General features: G+C 39.2%; 2 protein-coding genes across 8 annotated transcripts in view; one reads left to right on the top strand and one right to left on the bottom strand.

The window, feature by feature from the left end:
- The window catches only part of TBCD (tubulin folding cofactor D), a 579,906-nt gene that overhangs the window by 178,431 nt on the left and 379,988 nt on the right, over positions 1-21,487 (top strand). The window lies entirely within an intron of this gene.
- B3GNTL1 (UDP-GlcNAc:betaGal beta-1,3-N-acetylglucosaminyltransferase like 1) overlaps positions 1-21,487 on the bottom strand; it is a 114,423-nt gene that overhangs the window by 64,080 nt on the left and 28,856 nt on the right. For all 3 annotated transcript variants that reach the window (XM_064675702.1, XM_064675703.1, XM_064675704.1), the window contains one exon: positions 18,778-18,873. In XM_064675702.1, coding sequence (XP_064531772.1) covers positions 18,778-18,873 — 96 coding nt within the window. The remainder of the gene's footprint in view (positions 1-18,777; positions 18,874-21,487) is intronic.

Here is a 21,487-nt window from a genome sequence, read left to right as displayed (position 1 = left end):
ACCAGACTATTATAGGAGAGATAACCTTCAGTACCAGGCAACATTTCAACTCCTAACAATCAAACAACATTCCTTTTTAGAAGCTTGAAACCACAAAAGTGAAATTTTTACATACAAGATTTTCTACCTTTTCCAATACTTCTGTTTATCTAAATAAAACCACCAGAACCCATTTATCACTTTTCATTTGAAGGCCACATCAGACTCTTTGAGAGGAATGTCCACTGTCTCTGCCACCTTTCCTGGCACAGAGGGAGGTTTCCTTCAGGCATTTTTTTTTTTTTGCAATGAGGTAGAACTTCCTACTTATAAAAAAGGTTCTTACTATGATTTTCACGTCAGTTGGGATTAGCAACTCATTGAAAATTTAGTTTTTCTTTCACTTTATCTGAACTTTTTAGTTCTCCTTTTTATCCCTGTAGGTTGTTCTTCTATGACAAAACCTCTCCCAGTCACAGACAGCCTCAGTTCACAGTTCTGCAACCTGATTTATGTCTGAAACATTTGATGAGCTTTTTATTTATTCAAGTTGAGGATTCCAGTTGTACTTTCCCTCATTTTTAAGTCTCTTAAGGTTCATATAAATCAGAATTTTGGTCCTTTCAAAAATTACACATCTGGCGAGAAACAAACTTGCTGGTAAATGGATCACATGTTACTCCCTCCTCTTTTTGTCTTCTATGCAAAAATTAAAGAAAAATAAAATCAAAAGCCAAAAACAGAGAAAAGAATTTGCAGGGCATCTTAGGGGGAAAGAACAGAGTGAGAACACTACAGGCTTCTTGGGATACTGTGTCAACTGCTCACACCAAAATATCTGCTGCAATAAAACGCCTAGAAATGGTGCACTTTACCCCAAACTTCAAAGAGCCAGACACAGCAAGCACAGCACAGGCTGGAATCCACCCAGAATTCCCCACCGAGAAGACGTAGAAAAATATAAAACAAATATTGCCTCATTTTGCAATCACTGCTTAAAGACACCAGGCATGACAGAAAAGCCCAGTGACAAAAAGAGAAGCACATTTGCCTGTGGTTACCTCATCTTCTTGCACACTGCCTGTCACTTAATTCTGGAAATACACATTGTGGGGTTTTATAAACATCATTTTCATTTCCTTTCCAGGCAGTTGTCTATCAGCAGTCCTTATTATTATTGTGCCTAACTATGTCAACTCCACAGAAAAGTTCCAGCCTTCTGTCCAAACATCCCTCAGCTTCTTTCTCAAAGGCCTGTAAGGAAACAGAAGGAAGCACAATATAAAAGCACTGGAGCATATGTCTGTGCACTTTCCACCATCAAAACAGAAAAATCACTGACCCAGAAATATCCTGAGCTGTGTAGGGTTCTCTAAGCAATCAACAGAATGTGTCTTGGCTCTATACAACTCAGAATTATATTTTTCTTTATCTTTTTTTGTTTCCTCCTTAGACAAATGCAATGGTAGCCTCTGATGGCACATGATGATGTCTGTGGTAAGAAGGCTGGAAGTAAGATCAGGGTGCCCAGGGTCTGGGGAAATACAGACACTGCCTTAAATGAAACTAGAACTCAAACCTGTAATTGGCTTCTGGATGAAAAACCTTCCAAAGCCTCTGTCAAGGGTGCTATTCAAGTGAGGGAAGTGGAACAGGACTTCTTGTCCAAAACACAGCATGGAGTGTTTTCACAGCAGGTGGAAAGGAACAGCAGAGTGGAATTCTGCCACAGCAGGAGGTGATGGGACCACTTGGCTTTTCTAGCAAAAATAGTGGGATTTTTCAGCATTCTCTGTTACATTTTCAATTTGCTGGACTCCTACTTATGAAGCATGGGTTTCTTTGCAGCACAGCCTCGAGGGCTCTTGGTTTTTCTCCATCTATTTTGACAATACTGAATTTTTGGGTAGGTTTTAAAGACTTAATCTCATTAAATAAGTCAAAAAGTGATGCTTTGGAAATAAGCACTTCCAGCTGCTGTCATACAACGACCACCTTCAACTGTGGCATGTCCTCTCTAAAATTCTCTCAAACAACTGTTTACAATTGTTGCATCTGTGTAGCATTATGCATTTTCTTTGATTTTGATGTACAAAAAGAACTGCTTTAGGCCCAATCCTGGAGTGGATCTAGAAGATGTAAACAAAGCAAGTACATCTTTCTGTAAAAGAATCACAGAATATCCTGAGTTTGAAGAGACACATAAGGATCATCAAGTCCAAATGCTTACCCTAAAGATACTACAGTATGTTTAAATTAAGAATAAATCAGCATCCAATAAAACAGCACTTCCTAAAATGTCTAACATACAAAATATTTGTTAATATTGCTACAGCTGCCTTGTCAGCAAAGAAAACATCAAATAAACCCTAAATCTGCTGGCTTCTAAAGTGCATCTTATGTGCCTTGTGTAAATATATTATCTACTAAATGCTTTAAAACACAAAACAACACAGTTCTTCTGTGGTATTAGCCAGAGACTGATGACAGAGACAACATTAATTTGGAATTTAAAGGAAGAGATGCCTAAAACGTAGGCAAAGCACTGAATAATCTTATCCTGATACATTTGCATTCATAAAAAACGCCACCGAAACTCACAGAGCTTTGGTTCAGATTAAAAAAGAAAAAAAAAAAAGAAAAACAATTCCTTTGTTCAGTGTCAGTAAATTATAACAACACTGCATGTGCAGAATTCCAAGTTGCCTTTGTACACAAAGTGCCCCAGTGACATAAGCCAGTGAGGCTCTCCCAGCCCAGTCCCTTTGATCCACACATGTGAGGAGCCCACGCCCGAACACGCTCTCTCAGTCTTCGTGCCTCAGCTCCCCAGGGACACAACAGCACTTTGAGTGTCAGACTCGTTAAGCAAGAGCAGGAAAATACTCCAGAAACAGTCACACAGTTTGTTAGTTCCAATATTAACTGTCATTTTTGATCAATGGTGTTTTAACGTTACAACCAATTTCTGAGTGCTAACATTGCTCTTTTGATGGTTCACCAAATTCATGAATGAGCCACGAAAAACAAACTCCCAAGAGGCTGGAAAAGATTTGGCAACTTCCATTCCCAAGGTAGACAAACCAGTATTGTTAATTTTGCCTTCTCCCCTCAGTCTCTGACATAACAACAACCTTTCCTGAACTCCTCTCATTTTGGATTCTTTCCTCCTGTAACTCTCAAAAAAACTTTCAAAACTTCAGCAATCCTTTCCTTTCTATGGATTGTCTGAAAAAAAACCCACCCAAACCAATCCACATGCACAGCATTTCTTATCCCATTCCTGGCCTCTCACTCTCCAGTGGACAGAGCAAACCCTTCTATTAACGGGGATATGCTCGGAGGGTTCACAGCAAGCATCCAGGAATGCTCTGTGTGTCTGTGGAGAGCACTTGTGCCTCACATCTCAAAAACAACATGCTGAGAATCACCAAAAAGATTGCTGGACCTTGCAATGGCATAAAAAAGCTGTCAGGGCGAGAGAGGGAAAGCCATTCATGCTTGGTGAGAAAGGTAGAGGTATTTAGGAGTAAAACTATTCATTTCTGATTGAAAACAATCAAAGGCCAAGGAGAAAGAGGCATTTTGTTGTCTTACTGTATTCCAAAATATGCCTTTATTGAAGGAGCAGAGAATTCTGGCAGGGAGGGTGGCTGAGGCAGAGAAGTGGATGAACCCAGGGGATATAAAGAAATCATTTGCCAGAGGAGGAAAAACCATGGCCCAAATGGACTGGGAATGCTGAAGGGGCAGCAGCACGACAAGAAAATGATGGGACTGAACAATAGCAGGATATCCCCGGGTGTCAAAGGCCCAAAAGCCCAGGAGCACTGGAGAGGAGAAGGGAGAGCATTGCTGGAGTTGTTTATGTTGGGGGTGTGAAGGTCAGCTACTTACGGGCACTTAATGTCAAGTGACATTAACAGGGACAAAACAGGATCTGACTTTTAAATTGACACCTTGTTTTTACTGACTTCTAATGAGATATAATCTGAAGGCCTTCAAGAGGGACAGGCAGCCAGAAGAATTCTTCCTTAATGTGAGGGTAAGGAGATAAACAGCAGCAATTAGCAGTGGAGAGAAAGGGTTAAACCAGCCTGAGACAAACAAACAAACAAGTTCTTCAATTCAGGCTAAAAGGTTCTCATTTCTTCCATAACAGAATACAGATGATTCGCAGCTGTTTGGCATCTGCTGCACTTCTACCTAAAGAATGTGTTCTCTTTGTCATTAGATATCTCCAAACACAGGGCTGGGAGGACTCACATCCCATTTACTGCAGCATGAGCATCCTATACATTATTAAAAGGTTCCTTACACATTTTTGATGGTTGGAAATCAAGAACTAGAGACCTACAAGCACAACATAAACACAGTATCTGCTTACCTACATCTAAGAAAGGACGTTTTCACTTAGACAGTTATTTAATTTTCACTTAATTAATTCGTGAACGAATCTAAAAGCATCACCCTTCAATTCCAAGCATGATTTTTATTATGTACACTGTTAGCAAATAAGAAAAATCTTGCCATTAGAAAGGCCAAAAAGTGTCAGTTCTTCTGATTTATGATCAGAAAAATCTCATGTTTACTGGATGATTCAGAAAATGTAGTTGTTACTGAGCTGCAGCATTTCACTAATGCAAGAAGAGACAAACTTTTGCTTCTTTTGTTCTGAAATCCTGAAGTTTTTGATCACGTGAAAGCAATTTTATGTATGCCACTGATTCAAAGCAAAAAAAAAATTATGCATTACTTCTGGCATCAAATTATTCTATAGAATCACATGGATGAAATAACTCAGTTAAAACAGCTGTGCAAAGTACTCAAATTGGCTTGCTTTCTTCCTTTCCAATAAACTTCTAGCCTGCTTGGAAAGTCCTATTTTTTTCCAGACCTCAGTTTGGTTGGCTTATTTGGTAATCTGTCATCTTTCACAGGCACGTACTCTCTTATTTTCTACAGCTGTGGACATCAAAAAATCAAATTCAGAAGCTTGAAACTTGCTAAAGCAGGAAGAAATAACAGCAAAGCACAAGTAGTAGTTATTTAGATAAAGTCAAACATAAAAGAGACATTTACCTATTTTCTCTTCTAAAAGAAAAGAAAAGCATAAAGTTTCCAAGTTAATACAAACACATCTAATAGGAGTGCATTTGAAATGAATCCGTGCTAACCCTGTAACAGTCCCCAAAACATTAAGAACAAACACCTTTCCTAAATGCAGTATTTTAAAATGAATGAACAGCAACAAATGTAAAGTTGTGGTCAAAAGATCCCCGAATTTAAATCAGTTGATATGTAAAGCCACTATAAATGGCAAGAGATTTGCATCCACAGGCTATATCTGGGCACAAATATCAGCCCCCATTATTTGTAAATTCCTGACGATGAGAAGCCCTGAAATAACAGTAAATATTTCACACCACTTAATGCCAGAACAAACACACATCTGCCCAACAGGACAGGGTAAGACAATACCACAGCCCTGAGCCCACAAAATCCTTGTTTTAGGAGAAGTGGAAGAATTTCCCAAGTATTGGTTGAATGATTCCCCCGTCCTCCCTCCCCCCAGAGCTCTGCACTAAGATTAATGAAGTAGTTCATGCCTTTCAGAGCTACAGGAAGCTCAAATAATGACTAAATATTCTTCAGTTGTGTTCTCAAACTTGTCTGTGCAACTCTCTTGAAACTCAAGACTCTGATAAAATTACAGCTCTTTATCTCCCAATGGGCCAGATACCTGGAGCACAGCCTTGTTAACGTCCCGATTTTCTAAAATTGTAATTATTAGAGATTACTGGAGGAGTAGCAGCATAATTCCTTGGGTAAAGTATCTCAAATTCAGAGAGGCACAATGAAAACACATTTTAAAAGGCAATTGTGGAAACTGTACCTGGATAAGGTTCTGTTTTTTTTTTTTTTTTTGCAAAAGGCAGATAAGCTACTTCTCTTTGCCAGTTGCTCACACGTGATTATGGATAGTCACAGATGTTGAGTCATCATATACACAACATCCAAACAACATCTTTTTGCTTTAAAAAGAGGTTTGACAGAAATTATAAAAGCCAAACCCTGTTATTTTCCTTATCATTATAAACAGACATAAAAAATACCACTAAGAAACATTTTTGGTTTGCTGATGGTGGTGACAGGTATCATTTCAACAATCACCAAAATTAACCAAATATAACAAACACCAGATGGAAACTCAACTTTCAGATTATGTGAAGCAGTAGCAGAAATATGTTATGCTTTTAGAAAGAAGTTTATTTCCTTGTAAAATTTATTATTTGTGTTTATAGAGCTCTCTGGCAAGAGGTCTGAGCAAAGATTGCACTTCAGGCTATTCATCAAAAGTCCTACACACAGTTTCAAAAAGTCCCAGTGTCACTGAGATGGAACATCAGGCTGCAAAATAACTATTTATCTTGTAATTTTGGCAAGATTCTGACTTGACCAGCAAATATTTGGCTATTGATCCACGATCAATATGAAACAACTGACAGGTTTCCATTAATTTGCAGGTAAATACCTCGGCATGACTTATTTTAAATAAGTGGTCTGGCAAAGGTAGCTTTACATTTACACAGCAGAGCTGCAGGCAGCTGTCATTACTAATCCTTAATGTTCCTGTTTTTAGAGGGCTCAGGCTGCCAGTCTGGTGCTGCTCAGTGAGTTTTCCTTCCCTGGGACAGGACTCAGCTGCACCCACGTGGCTCTGCTGCCCTTGCAGTCACACAGCAGATGCATTCAGACTTTCAGACTAAAAATTTATACCTATTAGAGTTGCTTATGTATTATTCCTAACAAATTAGCACAAGCCCTGCCCCAGCAGCAGCTTTAAGTTTGCCACTAAGGCTGAAGCTATGTTACAATTTTCACTCAAGCTGAATTGAGTTCTATGTCTCGCTGCTTGCACCTGGTTTCCTGCTATAAAAAGGAGATTTTGGACTTCACCTCTCCCTAATACAGAACTTGAAACTGAAGTATCAGAGAACACATGCTTGCTACTGAGGCATGTAATTTCTTCCTTCCTCTTTATTCTAAAATTATTCACATTACCTACTTGATGGAGGAAAAAATAAAAAAAAGCCCAAGCTTCAAATCCCACAAGAATGTGGCAGATCCTTGTCCCAGGGACCCCGCTCTGGGTGAAGTGCGTGCTGTCCTGTCAGACAGAAAGTAATTCCTTGTTCCTGAACAACAAAACATGTGTTTACTACGGATACTGTTTCAGGCATTTGAGAAATATTTTTATGCTTTGCTTTTGTCATTTTATCAATGCTCTAGTTGTGTTCAATGGCATCCTCCATTGTCCAGAACAGCAGGATGACAGACCCAATCACTGGGACTTGACATTAACGTGCTCACATTCCACGGCCAGGGCTTGATTATAAAAGCCATGAAAGAGTGAATTTAACATATGGCAGAACACCAGAATTTTTTTTTCTGTTTCCAATTCAAGAAACCATCTTTCTGATCTCAAACAGCGACCAGGCCCACAAAGTTTCTTGTCCTTCCACTACGCTGGTTTTGTTAATTCTCCTCTTCTCACGGCCTCCAAAAGGGCAGGGGATGTTTCCTCCATCACTGACCACACCTGTTAAACTTGAAGATCAAAATTATTTCTTGGTTGACAAAAGTGTTATTAATTTTCCATCACTAATACATGATTATTTATACAGTTCTACTGGCAAAGAGGAAAATGGGAATTCGTTGAATGTGGCACCAACACCATCATTACTGCAACAACCCCAATGAGTCTGAAACAAAATGAGCTACAGTTAAAATTCTTTTAACTGCTGGAAAATGCCTATTTACATGAGCATGCCAAGCAACACTGTCAACAGAGGAGATGCCCCATGTCACTTGCAATCATGAGAATTTCAAGGAAAACTGCTCTGAAGGCAAAAGGATAATAGTTCATCCTTTTTAATTTGCAGGCAATTGCTCCCATTTAAGTTCCTGTATAAAATTGTATTAAAATTTGGGAGGGACTGTGCTTTAAATATAGTTCAAGCTAAAAGAATTAAAATGTGAAATGACACAGTGGCAACTCCTGCAGCAAACGAAAGGGTCAGCTGTCCTGCACCTTCTAAAAGGAGACAAACATCTTGCAGAGAAACACAAAATCCACAAAAAGTTTTTAACCCCTAATTCCATCTCAACAGACACGGACCTCCCAGACCAGAACACAGCCTCGTAGCACCAATAATAATTCCTTCAGCCCAGAGACAGAACCAAGGCCACACAAAAGTGACTTTGTGCCACTGAACTGGGCTGCAGCCCCCAAAAAGTGCCCTCGCCGACGCCCGGCGCTGGCAGGAAATCCTTGAGCCTTGATCTGCCCACGTGGAGCGGAGCTTGCCGGCCACAGACCCGCCTCTGTTCTCCTGTGATTGTCAACATCTGCTCTGCAGATCGATGAATAACTTCATGACACACACAAAAAAAAATCTCTCCTACTGACTCCAAAGGTTGTTGGCTTTGGTTTGTTCTGTTTGTTTGTTTTAATCTTGAACGCGAAATCTGACACTGAAATTAAGAGAGGGCCTGGTTTACTCTAAGGTTTCAATTCTTCTGAAAGATGCCATTAAAGTGCAATTCAGGGTGGGTAGAAAAAGCTAATGTTGTTGTCTATTACTTTCTAAAATCAGGTGGCCAAATAAATGTTGGCAGTTGAGATAACACATCATTTTCAAATATTGTAGGCAAATGGAGCACCAGCCCACGATGTGAGTTCCGTAGTAGCTGATTTTCTGCCCTAAAAGGTTTACTGTCAGAGGTTCTGATTTTGTAGATACCTTCCACCTTTGTTTACAACTATTAAAGAGTACTTTTGCAACACATCATCTTATTTCCCCTGAGGTCATCCAGGAGTCCAGGACTAAGTATTTCTTACCAGAAATTTGCTCTCTTCCACCCTTACACAGGCTGTTTATTTCTCTTAATGGCATAAATACTGTTTCACTGTTTTGTCCTTTCCTGAGGTCCAGCAGTACAAGAGATGACATCCAATTAAAAACTCTTGCCTCAAGAAGAACAAAATTCTCCTTCCTTGTCCACTTTGATGAATCATGAGCATGTTCCATGTGAATGTATCTTAGATCAAACTTCATATTCTTCAATCTCTTCATTATTAACCACGTTAGTGTGACATATAACTCTCCATGAGAGGTGATTCCTTGGCTTGATTCATACAACAAATCTCAACCAAACATCTTACCCCTGGAAAAAGTGAGGCTGCAGATGTACAATGGACACGTTCAACATGACCTGAGTTTCATTTAAAAGAAGAAACACGTGTGAGGACAGCTTAGCAACACTGTCATTTGAAAACTCAACTTTCCTGCTCTTTCAAGTCAGACATCAGGGGTTCTAAGACTGCCAAGCATTTGAATGGAGCAGTTTCTAATTTATTTTCATTTCACAATCACAGAGGTATTTATTTATTTCTAATAGCAGAGTGCCAATATGAAAGATATGAATGAAACTACAGGGATATGGCCCTACTACAGTTTTAGATGGTCACCAGGCCTGGCTAAAAAAGGAAAGGGAGCAAGGAAAAAGGGAGATGCACAGATGCATCACCATTGGCTTGTCTGCAGCCCTCATTAGCAATGCTACTCTTCATGATCAGAAGTGGAAGACTGGAAACAGAAATAATTAAAGAACACATCACAAGGGGAGTGAGTCCTTGCCAGTATAATTCTCAGTTTTCCTGGACTGGAACACACTGTGACAAGGCTTCCTGGACTGACTCCTGCACAAAGCACAGGTTGACTGTTGGCTGCATATGGGACACAACTATAAAACCCCAAATCCTTTCTCCTTTAGCTTAAATGCTCAGGAAATGCATTTAAGAAGGAAAAGAACAATGAGAACATAAAGCTAAACATGGGCCTTTTAGTGTCCTGCTGAAGCACACACTACACTCAGGTCCACTGCAATGACTTCTCTATCTCTCTTTCTGCCTTCCAGGATAATAAAGCTGAGATTTCTCTGCAATTTCCCAGCTGTAAATGCTGTGACAGTCCTATTGCTTCTTGCTTGGGTTCAGTGTTACCTTGCTGGCCTGGCAGGACTCCAAGTGGAGTGTGTCAAAAAGCATGAGCACTGCTTATCACAGTCTGCTTTGTCTCAGAAACATTAAAATGGCTTAAATGCAATTGCCAACCTGGTGACCAATTTATCTCCTTCCCCTGAGGCCTTGACTCTATGATAGAGCATTTCCTGGACATGGGATTGTTTTCTCCTGAAGATATTATTAATCTGCTGCTTTCTTGCACTCATGGGTAGTTACATTTCAATTTCTTCATTGGAAACTGCTAAGGAATCTGCTCCTTGCAAAATGAATGGGCAATGAGGGATGTGGTGAACTTGTGGCTCTTTTGTGAAGCATCAGGGAAAGACAAAATTATATGGGGGAAGAGATGAAACTGAGAATGAAGTGAGCAAGTGAAAGCTGCTGAGCGTTGTCACAGCCATAAAAACCAATTCCAAAAGTTGCAGTGGAAAATGGCAAAAAAGTTTAGGACACACGAAAGAAAACATATAAAACCTGGCCACACAGTCCCAAAGTCCCCCTAAATTACACAGTGTCAAACAGATGGGTTTCAGAGAAGTAAGTCTGGTATGTGTGTTGAAAATAGATTTCAATTAAGTTGTATTAAAAAAAAAATCAGAGTAACTATTATGTGATATTATGCACAAACTTGGGCCTCATTTCACTCGCTTTTAACAAAGAACATGAGCATGAAAATTTGCTCCAAAGAATTCATAATTCTGCTGCAAAGGTGCTTAAAAAGGACATGGAATGGGAGATGGAGAATTGAGAACACACTGAGACAAAAATCAAACCAGAGGCAGACCAAGTAAATCTAGTCCAGAAGCCTGTTTGTGCTCCGTGGCTGTGGAGGAGCATTTGTGTGCAGTCTGATGTAAAAAACAAACACCCAAAAATCAACAAAGCAAAAAAAAAAACAAACCAAAAAACAATCTTAACAAGCTGCATTATAGACAGTACACTTATTTTGTCTTTAGTGGCTAAATATATCCTCCAGAGTTATAAAGATTAAAATGTTCTTTTAAGTAAAAATTGACCCATTCATTACACAGCAAGAGCTTGCCTTAATTTATCTTTATGGTTTCATAAAATAATCATAACCCTGAGATTAATATGTTCATGACTATATTTATTTCATTCTGACATTATTACAGTACAGGTATGCAAAGAATTATCCAAGATAAATACAGACCTCTTGGCACGCTGTGAAATTATACACCTGAAAATAATAATTCCTTTTACTGCACAAACTTTCTGAACACCTATCCTTTGTGTTGACAGGAACGACTAAGATCTACTCCAATAAATTCAACACCATAAATGAATGGTGGCTAATTTAGCTAATAAAAGAAGTCTGGTAACATCTGCTTTTTCTGTTTCAGTAGCTCTGAAGAAATCACTATAGTTTGCAGCAAGTACTAAGCCCTCCTACTCTGCCTGCCAGCAGCACCAGAATTTCCAGTTTAAGGAATTCTACTTGTAAAATGCAGGGCATGGAACTTTTGGGTTTTCATTCCTCCTCTGCTGCCTTTTCCTGCACGGTGGGAGCGCTCACTGCGAGCGATGCAAAAGGTTAAACCCCCCCCCATCACAGAAAGCAGCTCACCCTGAGAGGTGGCACAGGATCAGCAGTGACACCAGGAGCCAGATCCAAGAGCATTTCCTTCCTCACTGTGCTCCCCATGCCCTGCCACGTTCACATTCTGCTTTGGGAAGGGGTGGCTCTCCCATCTCACAGGGCACAGGCCCCCTCTGCCTCCTTCCCATGGTTCTCAAAATGATGCACAGAACCTCTGCTTCTGGAGGAACCTGATGAGCCACTCACCCTTAAGATCATGAAATTGCCACAAGTGAACAGCCAGATATCTATTTTTTATGAAAAAGGACACACCAATCACAGCTGCACTTGATCCAAGTTAATGCCCTGACAAGCTCGCTGTAAGATTTTAATCTGCACAACTTCGGCTCAAGAACTTCTAATCACAGCCAAGGCTGTACAAACAGGATAAAAATGCCATGTCCCAGTTTGTCACACTTGCACTAAGAAAAAAAAAAATCAAAATCAAATTGCAGAATTACAGAATATTCTGAGTTAGAAGGGAGCCACAAGGATCATCGAGTCCAGCTCGTGAGTGAGTGGCCCCTACAGGGATCAAACCCACACCCTTGGCATTATTAGCACTGTGCTCTAACCAATTGAGCTAATCATTCCTCATTAAATCTAGATCTTTATACTCCAAAGCTGTTGGACTGGATACAAATCTGGCTTTTTTTACAGCACAGAAAGGAAAAAAAACCCTTCAAACATAACTATAATATATATTGTTAATAATTCTGAGAGGATATGGTGGATGTAAATATTTTAAAATTCAACTTCCTTAAGCAGTCACAAAATCAGAAAAGCAGCAACTACTGTAGGGACAAATGTCAAACATGGCAGGGTGAGGTCAGTATAAAAATAATATGAAGGAACAAAATCTTAACTTTGATAGATCAAACTGGCCTTGGGACCTACTGCCTGTTATGGGATATGGTGTCCTCACACTCACACACTCACCACTCCAATTACCATGGAAATTACTGAGCTCTCCTGAAAATCTGGCCCAGTACTTTTATCACTAAAACCTGTGACCAAAAAAGGAAGTTGTTTTCCAATAATAAATAGAATATGCTTAGCTCATGCTCATACACAATTTTTAAAACAGTGAAAATCTGTTCAATGCCCAGCTGCCAGAGACAAAGAAATGCTTTTTTTATATATAAGAACATAATAGGGAGCTGCCTTGCAGATAAAATATGTTCGAAATCAGTAATTTTTATTACACTAGAAGCCACAGCAAAAATATTTCCCTTTCTTTTGTGGAATCAGCACTCTGATTTTCAAATTCAAAGAAAGCAAACGACAGGAAATGAAGGGTGTATCTGCCCTGTGCTCTCACATATGGACGACCAACTGAAAAATAAACATCACTGAATCAGCTGGAAACTTGTATTTGCAGTGGGTTTTTTGTTTTGAAAGGGGGGGGGGGAAAGGTAGGGCTATTTCAATATCTCATCTACCTTTTTAACACAAAAACTGGGGTTTGTCCCTCAAAAAGTAGGCAAAAGTATAGTTTCCTTAAGCTATAAAAGGCAATGATATAGAAGCCCAAAGCAAAACTTAAGTGTTGTTTATCTGTGAGCCAGCACATCAACAAGATAAATACAGAACATCAAACAAGAATAAGTGGAGCACTCAGAAACGGGAAGTTATTAGCTGGTTACACATCCATAATTGCAGCCCTACATTATCAACTAAGTCCTGATTTTATTTGCCCTATTTATTTATTTGCCCTAAACATCTTGCCCTATTTTCAAAGTAATTTTCAAAAGTATTGAGGAGATAAAAATGATAATAATAACTTGGAAAGCAAATTATGGGTATATGAAAATTTAACTGTTGACAGTCTTCCTTTACACTTGGCATTACCTGTCCATCTCCTACATCCAATGTCTTAAGAAAAATAGATTTTAGGATGGAAAGCTGTTGCATTCCATATTGGCATGGTTAATAGGTTAAAATACAAGAAAATAGCTGGAACATATTGTAGCTCAAATCAGAGATGAATGTTTTGTATCTGTTTAATTTCTATGTCCATCAAAATCATACCATGCTTTTCCTGCCATACAAGGATCCATCCTGCTGTAAGGTTGCATTCATCAAGAACTGTTTGGAATAAAGCCAAACTTATTGTAGTCACAAATTGCTTTTATACTATATTATAATATTTCTGTTCCATTTAAACCTTGCCATGTATTAGGAACCACATTCCAGCCTTGTTTAAGCATGCAAATCATCCAACAAAATATGAAGAGGAAAAATCCCAGTTATTCAACGCTCCTTCCCCCTATGGGACACCTTTAAACTCATGCAAAACTGCACAGACACAAAGCACAAGCTGTATACATTTCTGAATTCCTCCAAACCTGTTTCTAAGTTCAAAATATGTGACCCTGAGCTGCCTTTACATAAAGCCTCACTGGGAAGTTCTAATTGTGCTTTGAGTTCACAGATGTGGGTAAGCCACTTCTCATTAAACTTTCTAGAGCTCCATGAACCCTTTGACACGTATTTTCACATGTAAATATAAACACTGTCAAGCTTGTGAAACTCTGGTTCATTCTCCTCCAGAGGAGAACAAGGATCAACCACAAAAGGAAGCAGCCAGTTGTTTTTTTCTTATATACTATAGGCTCAACCCCATATAAACCACTAAAATCTGCTGTAATAACCAGTTTGGGACTTTGGCTGTTTCATTCATTAAAGCATCAGGACCTCACTATTAATTACACAATTTTTAGATAAAAGGGGGGAAAGAAGAGGAAATGGTGACCAAAAAAAAAAAAAAACCCAAGAAAGTGTTGAGTATCTTTTTATTGAAAGACAACAAACACAAGCGAGCCATTAATAGTGGCAAAGATGGGGGGGTGGAGGGGATTTCAATCAGCCTTTTCATGTTTTATTCATTTTTAAGTAAGAAAGCCTTTCCCTCTGTCCAGTTTTTGCCTTTACTAACATAACCAGACATCAGGCATTGCACACATCCATCCCCTTTCTGAGTGCTGCCTCAATGATTATTTCAGTTCTGACACGACGACAACCAACCCAAGCACTAATAAAGGTGGGATTTTCTGTCTTCAAGTGGACAAAACAGGTGCTCTGTGCCAGAGATATCCAATCTGTGGCCCACCTGGAAAATTCATCTTACTTACAATCTATTCCTACCAGCTTTTGAGCACTAAGAAGATGCCTACTGAGACACATTATGGCAATGCAATACTGAGTGCACTGAATTTATGGAAAAGGTCCAGCCAGGCTGTCAGGTCCTCCTTGCTTTAAAAAACAAGCTACATGCTCTGACTCAACCACAGTGCTGGATCTATTTCCAAACTGAGCATCTGTAGTAAGTTCTGATTTGAAGCATGAATCTTTATCAAATATTAATTAAACTCTAGCATAGGAGTGGAGAAGCGCAGCTTTTAAACCTATGAATGAACAGAAAGGCATGTGCTATAAAACTATAATGTTAATTATTGCTCTTCTGTCAGGTGGTTGGGAGAGATTATTCTTAAGAACTACAAATCACCTGTGACAACTTCCAGATTTATCCAGCAGGAAGAGCTCTGAGATAACCTGCAAAGGCCAGCAGGTATCAGGAAGTCAAGCAGACACTCACAACCACTGTGGTTTGTTCAGGCTGTTATTTATCTACATTAGGACAGTCCAGTCTTATCATGCACAGGCCCGCTCCTTTTGGCAGGAGTCTCCTCATGTGTCACTCTAGACTTGCTGTCTGCTTTCTAAGTGAACAACCATATGAAAGCAGAGAAGTCTCTTGTCTTTGGGGAGGAAAAAATGGTAGGTCAGATGGAATTATGCTTCAGGCTGAACAGAACACTCCACGGGCTGGAGACTAAGCTAAGCTAAGGCAGTGATTTAACAGACGTGGATATGAACTCAGCTCTTTTCCTTACAGTCTCCAACAATCCCTAAAAACTACTTGTATAAATATTTGTGCAATTAATCCAACCATAAAACCATTCAGACCTTTTTACTTATACAGCCCACTAAAATTTCCAGCATACAAGAAGGGCTGCATGATCAAACCTCAGTCACATTTACAAGCACAATCCAGACTCGGATATCCTGTTGGATTAGTTTTAATCTACATTTTTTTCACTTACTCCAACATCAAAACAGTCAGTTCTCTTAATTTGTTTACTCATTTTCTTCCTGTACCTGTCACTGTGCTCTGTTCTTACTGAACAGTTAAGATTATCCACTTTTAATTGGTTTTTCCACTCTTGGCCAGAAAGAGTGAGTCTACCAGAACACATATACACGTATTTTAAGGCTTATATCACTATACCTATAAAAGCCTGCTTTAATCACCTACCATTTATACACAAGATAACCATGAAAAAGCAAATATTAATCTTTTAAAAAGTAGGGTTTTTTCATTACCATGCTCTCTTTGTACTCTGCCAGTCCCCCCACACTCTCTGGGGTCTATATTCTGAATTTTCACGCATACCATAAAGTATCTTTGGAATGTTACAGTATAATTGTTTAGAGAAACATTTAACGGATGAGTAAGCATCAAGAGGCCAGGGCTAAGGGAAAAGAGAAGTTAAAATGCTGGCAGTATTTTGTATTGAATGATCTTCTCAGCATGAGGACAGGGGATGGACATTTGATCCAAAAGTCTGGTATTGACTCAAGTGATACAAACCCAGAGCCAGCATGGAGGGTAGGAAGGCACCTACCAAAATATCTGCTCCCACCCACCCCTCCCAAATTGGGCTTTGGGCACTGGCCAGTAGAGAAATCCAATGTTGTTTGATCAATAACAGGAATATTATGATTGGGGACGACATGATCTTGACAACTGGCTCTTTTTCCTTTTTTAATGCTTTCCCAATTTACTTCCCAAATAATCTGCATGTGCATGATACAGAAATACAGAATTAGCTGGAAAGAGAGTCAGGCATCGAGTACAGAGGTGGCTACAAAAAAGCTGAGCATTCTTTCACTACAAGGAACTGCTGGAGACAACATGCTGTAAATTAAAGCAAATCTTCCTGAATTCCCTGAAGGATGCTCCTCTCAGAGATTGTACAAATCCATTAGCACAGGTCCATCATTAGTGTTTTCTTGGGGTTCATTTTCTGAAGAGAGTTTGAAAAAGCTCACCCAAAATAAAGTGTATGGAGTGGGACAAATCAGGCCTAACCTTACATAATTGATTCATACCCTGATTATTAGAGCACAGCTGAGAGGGCTTTTACTCTCAATTCCTCCTCAGCCACACACTTCAAGTAAGAAAAAACAAAATAATCATCCCCCTACCTGAATTCCTGACCAGAAGAAGGGACACAAAGGCAGGAGAAGTGCTGACATGCTCTGGAGACCAAGCAGTTCTGTGATGGCAGAGCCAGAAAAGCCCAGCTGCCCCAGCCTGGTGCCACAGCTGAAGCTCGTCCCATGATTGGGCACCTCAACTCTCCCTCCTAGGGGGTTCTGTGGTGCTTAACAAAAAACGAGTTACAGCTGGTGCAGCACAACCTCTCCAAGCTTCAGACTTTCATAAAGTTCTCAGAAACGTGTTGTCTCTGAGGAATTGCTGTTCCTGCCTTAAGCTTGGTGGAGAGCAGGTAACGTGCTAAAAATCGATGAGGGGCACACAAATAGTGTGACTCTATAAATCTGAGCTTGTTAATAAACTCATGGATGAGTGGCACAAGTTCTGCTATGGAGCCTTCCAGTTCCAAACTCAATGGATTTTTTAAAATTCCTAATATCTCTGTAAAATGGGCAAATTTAAACCATCTGTAAAAATAGTGGCTTGATTAAGGCTTTAAGAGGTATCTGTAGGCACATGAGGTTGCAAGGGACTTCCCAGGTCACCATATTTGCATCCTACTATCAAAACCACTGTATTAAATCATCTCTTCCAGAACAAAGACTTCCCCATCTTCAAATGAGTTTTCTTTTTTTTTTTTTTTATATCCTCCCTTAAATAACCTCAAAATTAGGATATTCCTTTTCATTTTCAGCTTAATTCATTAAAGACCCCATCCAGTGGCTATTTAGATGAAACACTACAGACTGTGTAGGACAAGTTTTTACATCCTCAGCTTTTTCTTTCTCTTCACCAACACAGTGATCCAGGTGCTGCTGTCACATAAATTCACCAGATTAAATCTCTGGTTTTTCTAATGCCATACTCAAAGGCGAATCCAAATATTCTGTGGGTAACTTTTCCTGTAATTGCTTTCCCTTGGTGAATTGCAGGGAACTGTAACATCACTACTGGCTTTAAAACAGGGTCTGTAGACTCCTTCCTGTGTTACAATGCCCAGAAGAGCCTGTGAGTGTGTCTTTGGGGTTTGGTAATGGGGAACACAAGACAGTTTATAATGAAGTCTAACAAACTGGGTATGTTAATCTTTTCAGCCACTTAAATCCGGGGAAATCAAAAGCAAATGTCTTCCTACCATAGCATCCCAAAACCCAACCCCAAATACTTGGATCTGAATGCCTGCTGGGATGTTTTCTGCTAACCATCCATTAGGTTTCTTACAATATTCCACGCAACATTCCCCCACAAGCTGGATTGATTTCTTCCACGGCTTAACTTGTTTTTGCCAAAGTCTCTTTTAGTTCAGCACTGGCCTCCTGCCTAATGAAACAACCTTTCTTTATGCCAAAACTGTCATCTTCAGTTGCACAAGACGCATCTCACTTACAAACATGTGTAATGAGCCCAATGTTTAATGCCTGAAGAACTTCTATTTTCAAATGATCCTGAGCAAAACTTAAAACAGACACAGGAGTGGTCGGTACCTTGGGTGGGAAAGGAGTCGTTCTCAGGAAAGACTTTTCTCCTTTTGTGCTTAAATACACCTTTTACAAACAAATCCCTGATCATCAGAACACAAAAGCAGATGTATTTAAGCACAACAGCAGTGAGACATGGAAGGGTCACCCTGAACTGAAGTGAAAGCTTCATTCTCACCCAGTGTGAAGTCATCCTTGGCTCTTATCAAACAGACTGGCCTTTAAATACAAGAATCTGATAACCTTAGTAAGTTATGAAGCATTGCTAATGACTGAAAAAAATCCATCTAAATAAACCTCCTGCTCTATTTTCCTGCCATAATTTTAGATACAGCTGGAACAAAAATACCTGTGTGAGAAGTTGCTCTTGGGTCAGGTTATTGATCCAGCGAGTGTATCGTTCAGTGGAGTCCAGTGGCTCTCTTCTGACTTGGCAACCAACAATCTAAAGCAAAATGAGATAAATCCCACAGTGTAAACTGCTGCACACCCACATGGCAACAAAACAAGTTCATAAAATAAACATTCAAAACATGGCAAGTCCAAGAATTATCTATACACTCCTTGTTACCCCCCTTTCATGTCCATAATATCATATGGAACAGTTGCTCTGCTCAACTGTTAATTAGTTACAGACTCTGACGGTCTCTAGAAAACCAACATTGAGAAGTGTCCTTCCAATAGCTTCATTCATGGGAATATCTGAACCATTTTGGTTGAAATTTTCAGACAAATGTAGACATCTAAAATGCAAAATTTCACCCAAAATAGTTAAGGTTTGGCAAATGAAAATGGGAAGTTGAATAACACCAGACAATTGTACCAACAGTGCCACAAGCCACAATACCACACATGACTTTTAATTCATACAAAATAAAGAAAAAACCCCCAAACTGTATTAATCTTCAGATAGTCAAGTTCTGTTCAAGAACAGGTGGAAAACTTCCTTGGTTTATTTTCCACCCTAAGGAATGAAGTGCATATACTGAGCACAGCAAGTTTCAATCTTCCAGGTATCTGTATTTACAGAGCTGTAAACCCCACACAGATGGGAGCAGTCAGGCTGGAATTCTGCACGTGCAGTTCTGAATACTTTTGATGTGGGAACAAAAACACCACGAGGAGACCTTGCTGGGGGACTGCTGGCAATGAAACATCACCATTTAGACTATGATTAAATACAGTCCAAATAACAACCATGGGGAAAAAAAAAAAGAAAGCAAGATTTGCTTATCCCATAAGAATAAACCAAAATGTCTCTGAACTATGAAAATATTCCTCAATGACAATGATGAATTACTATGGAAAGCTTCAATCCTTATCCTAACTTACTCCTCAATCACAGCTAGGTAATAGCAAGACCTTTTCAGAAGGTTAACCTAAAATTCTTTTAAACTGAATATAAATTAGTAGAGTTCCTAGAGGTGTTTTTAATAGGGGCACTCCACAGAGATAAAAACTTGACAGAAGCTGTGTCAGATGTACATACATCCTGTTCTTCAAGGATTATTTTTATTTAAGACTAGAACTACATACAGAACTCATTCATTATCTGGACAATAGAACATTGTAATCCACACTTAGCAATCTTATACTTGTTTCACATATAGAATTAAAGAAAGAGAGGAAAAAAGGATTGATATACTTAACACTTTATTAAAATGTCTTCCATAATAGTGGCTTTAAGTTTGCTTTTTCTTAAATTACCTAAATGTGTTATGTACACACATATCTAAAGTGTTTCTTTCCAAAAAGCTTTCTAATTATTCCTCAAATCTATTCTTTTACAAGCAAGTTGAATTTCTGTCTTCGCTCCTCCTCCTCATTCCAAAAACCAAACCCACACAACAACCTGGCAATTCCTTCCTTTACAAGCAAAGGAACAAAGCAGCCATGGTTGGTGTTCTTGGTGGCCTTTCACTGCATTTTCACAGATGAATCAAACCCATCAGCACTACACATAAAAGAAAGGACCTCCCTCCTGCAGGAGATGGTATAATAAAGCATCATTTAACCACCTTCTTTATTTACAATGGCATCACATCAAAATACATAAAATAAAGCATTAGTGCTTGTTCCTGGGAACAGCTGCATTTTAACCTTGTAACACAACAGGAAAATAGCTACAAACACATAACAAAGTCACCACACTGCAAGAGGTGAAATGTTTGCTCTCCCCTCTGCCCTAAGACCTCCTGCTTGCTTTCCATTTTCAGGACCAACACCACTCAAGACCACTTCTGGCATCATCTTAAGAGCTTTGTTTTACAGATAAATTCTAAAATTGTGGCTATGCAATCAAATTTATTTCTAGATCTTCAGCCAAACACATTCCACACCTTTCTGCTCTTTAGCTGCACTATTTCTCTCCCAACAGGACTCTGACTCATGACTGGGATTTTTGTCTTATGGTTGCAAGATAAACACCACCAACCTGAGTCTTTGATACAGGATCTGTAAAGCCCAGCTCATGTAACCAGACAATGAAAATCAGATTATTTAGAGTAAAACCAGCTTCCTCCAGCTCCCCTGTGTAAGGTGTGGCAGCAGAAACAACTGCACACTGATCCACATTTCCTCAGTGTCTCACAGAGCTTTTATGTTCATTCACTGAATATTTCTTCTTGGCTCCTAAATGGAAGTGAAAGTTTTCTCACTGTTGCTTCTTTCTTAACTTTTAAAATACTTTGATAAAAATCTTTCTGGCTTATTTTACACCCATTCAGACCTTCCAGAAAGCACAAGAAACTCCATATTATAAATATGCTTTTCAGTATTTTGAGAATCAGTTTGTATGCAAAAATATAGTTCAGCCAAGTTTCAACTTTTTGATCTAATTAGACAAGTTTATTTTTATTATTACAAATGCCAACTGTATACTGGCACACACCTGTACCAAGATTAAACTATGTAATATATACAACAAATACAATACATTTCTTATTCCAACTGGAAACTTGCTGAAGTGCAGTATTAATATTCCTTGTATAGGAAGCAGTAACGTGACCCATGAACAAAAATTGTTTCTGGCCCATAGCAAAGGACTGTGGCAGTTCATG

The sequence above is a fragment of the Pseudopipra pipra genome, chromosome 19 (genome assembly GCF_036250125.1).
Source record: "Pseudopipra pipra isolate bDixPip1 chromosome 19, bDixPip1.hap1, whole genome shotgun sequence".
NCBI classification, from domain to species: Eukaryota; Metazoa; Chordata; class Aves; order Passeriformes; family Pipridae; genus Pseudopipra; species Pseudopipra pipra.
This window is presented reverse-complemented; position numbering and strand designations above follow the sequence as displayed.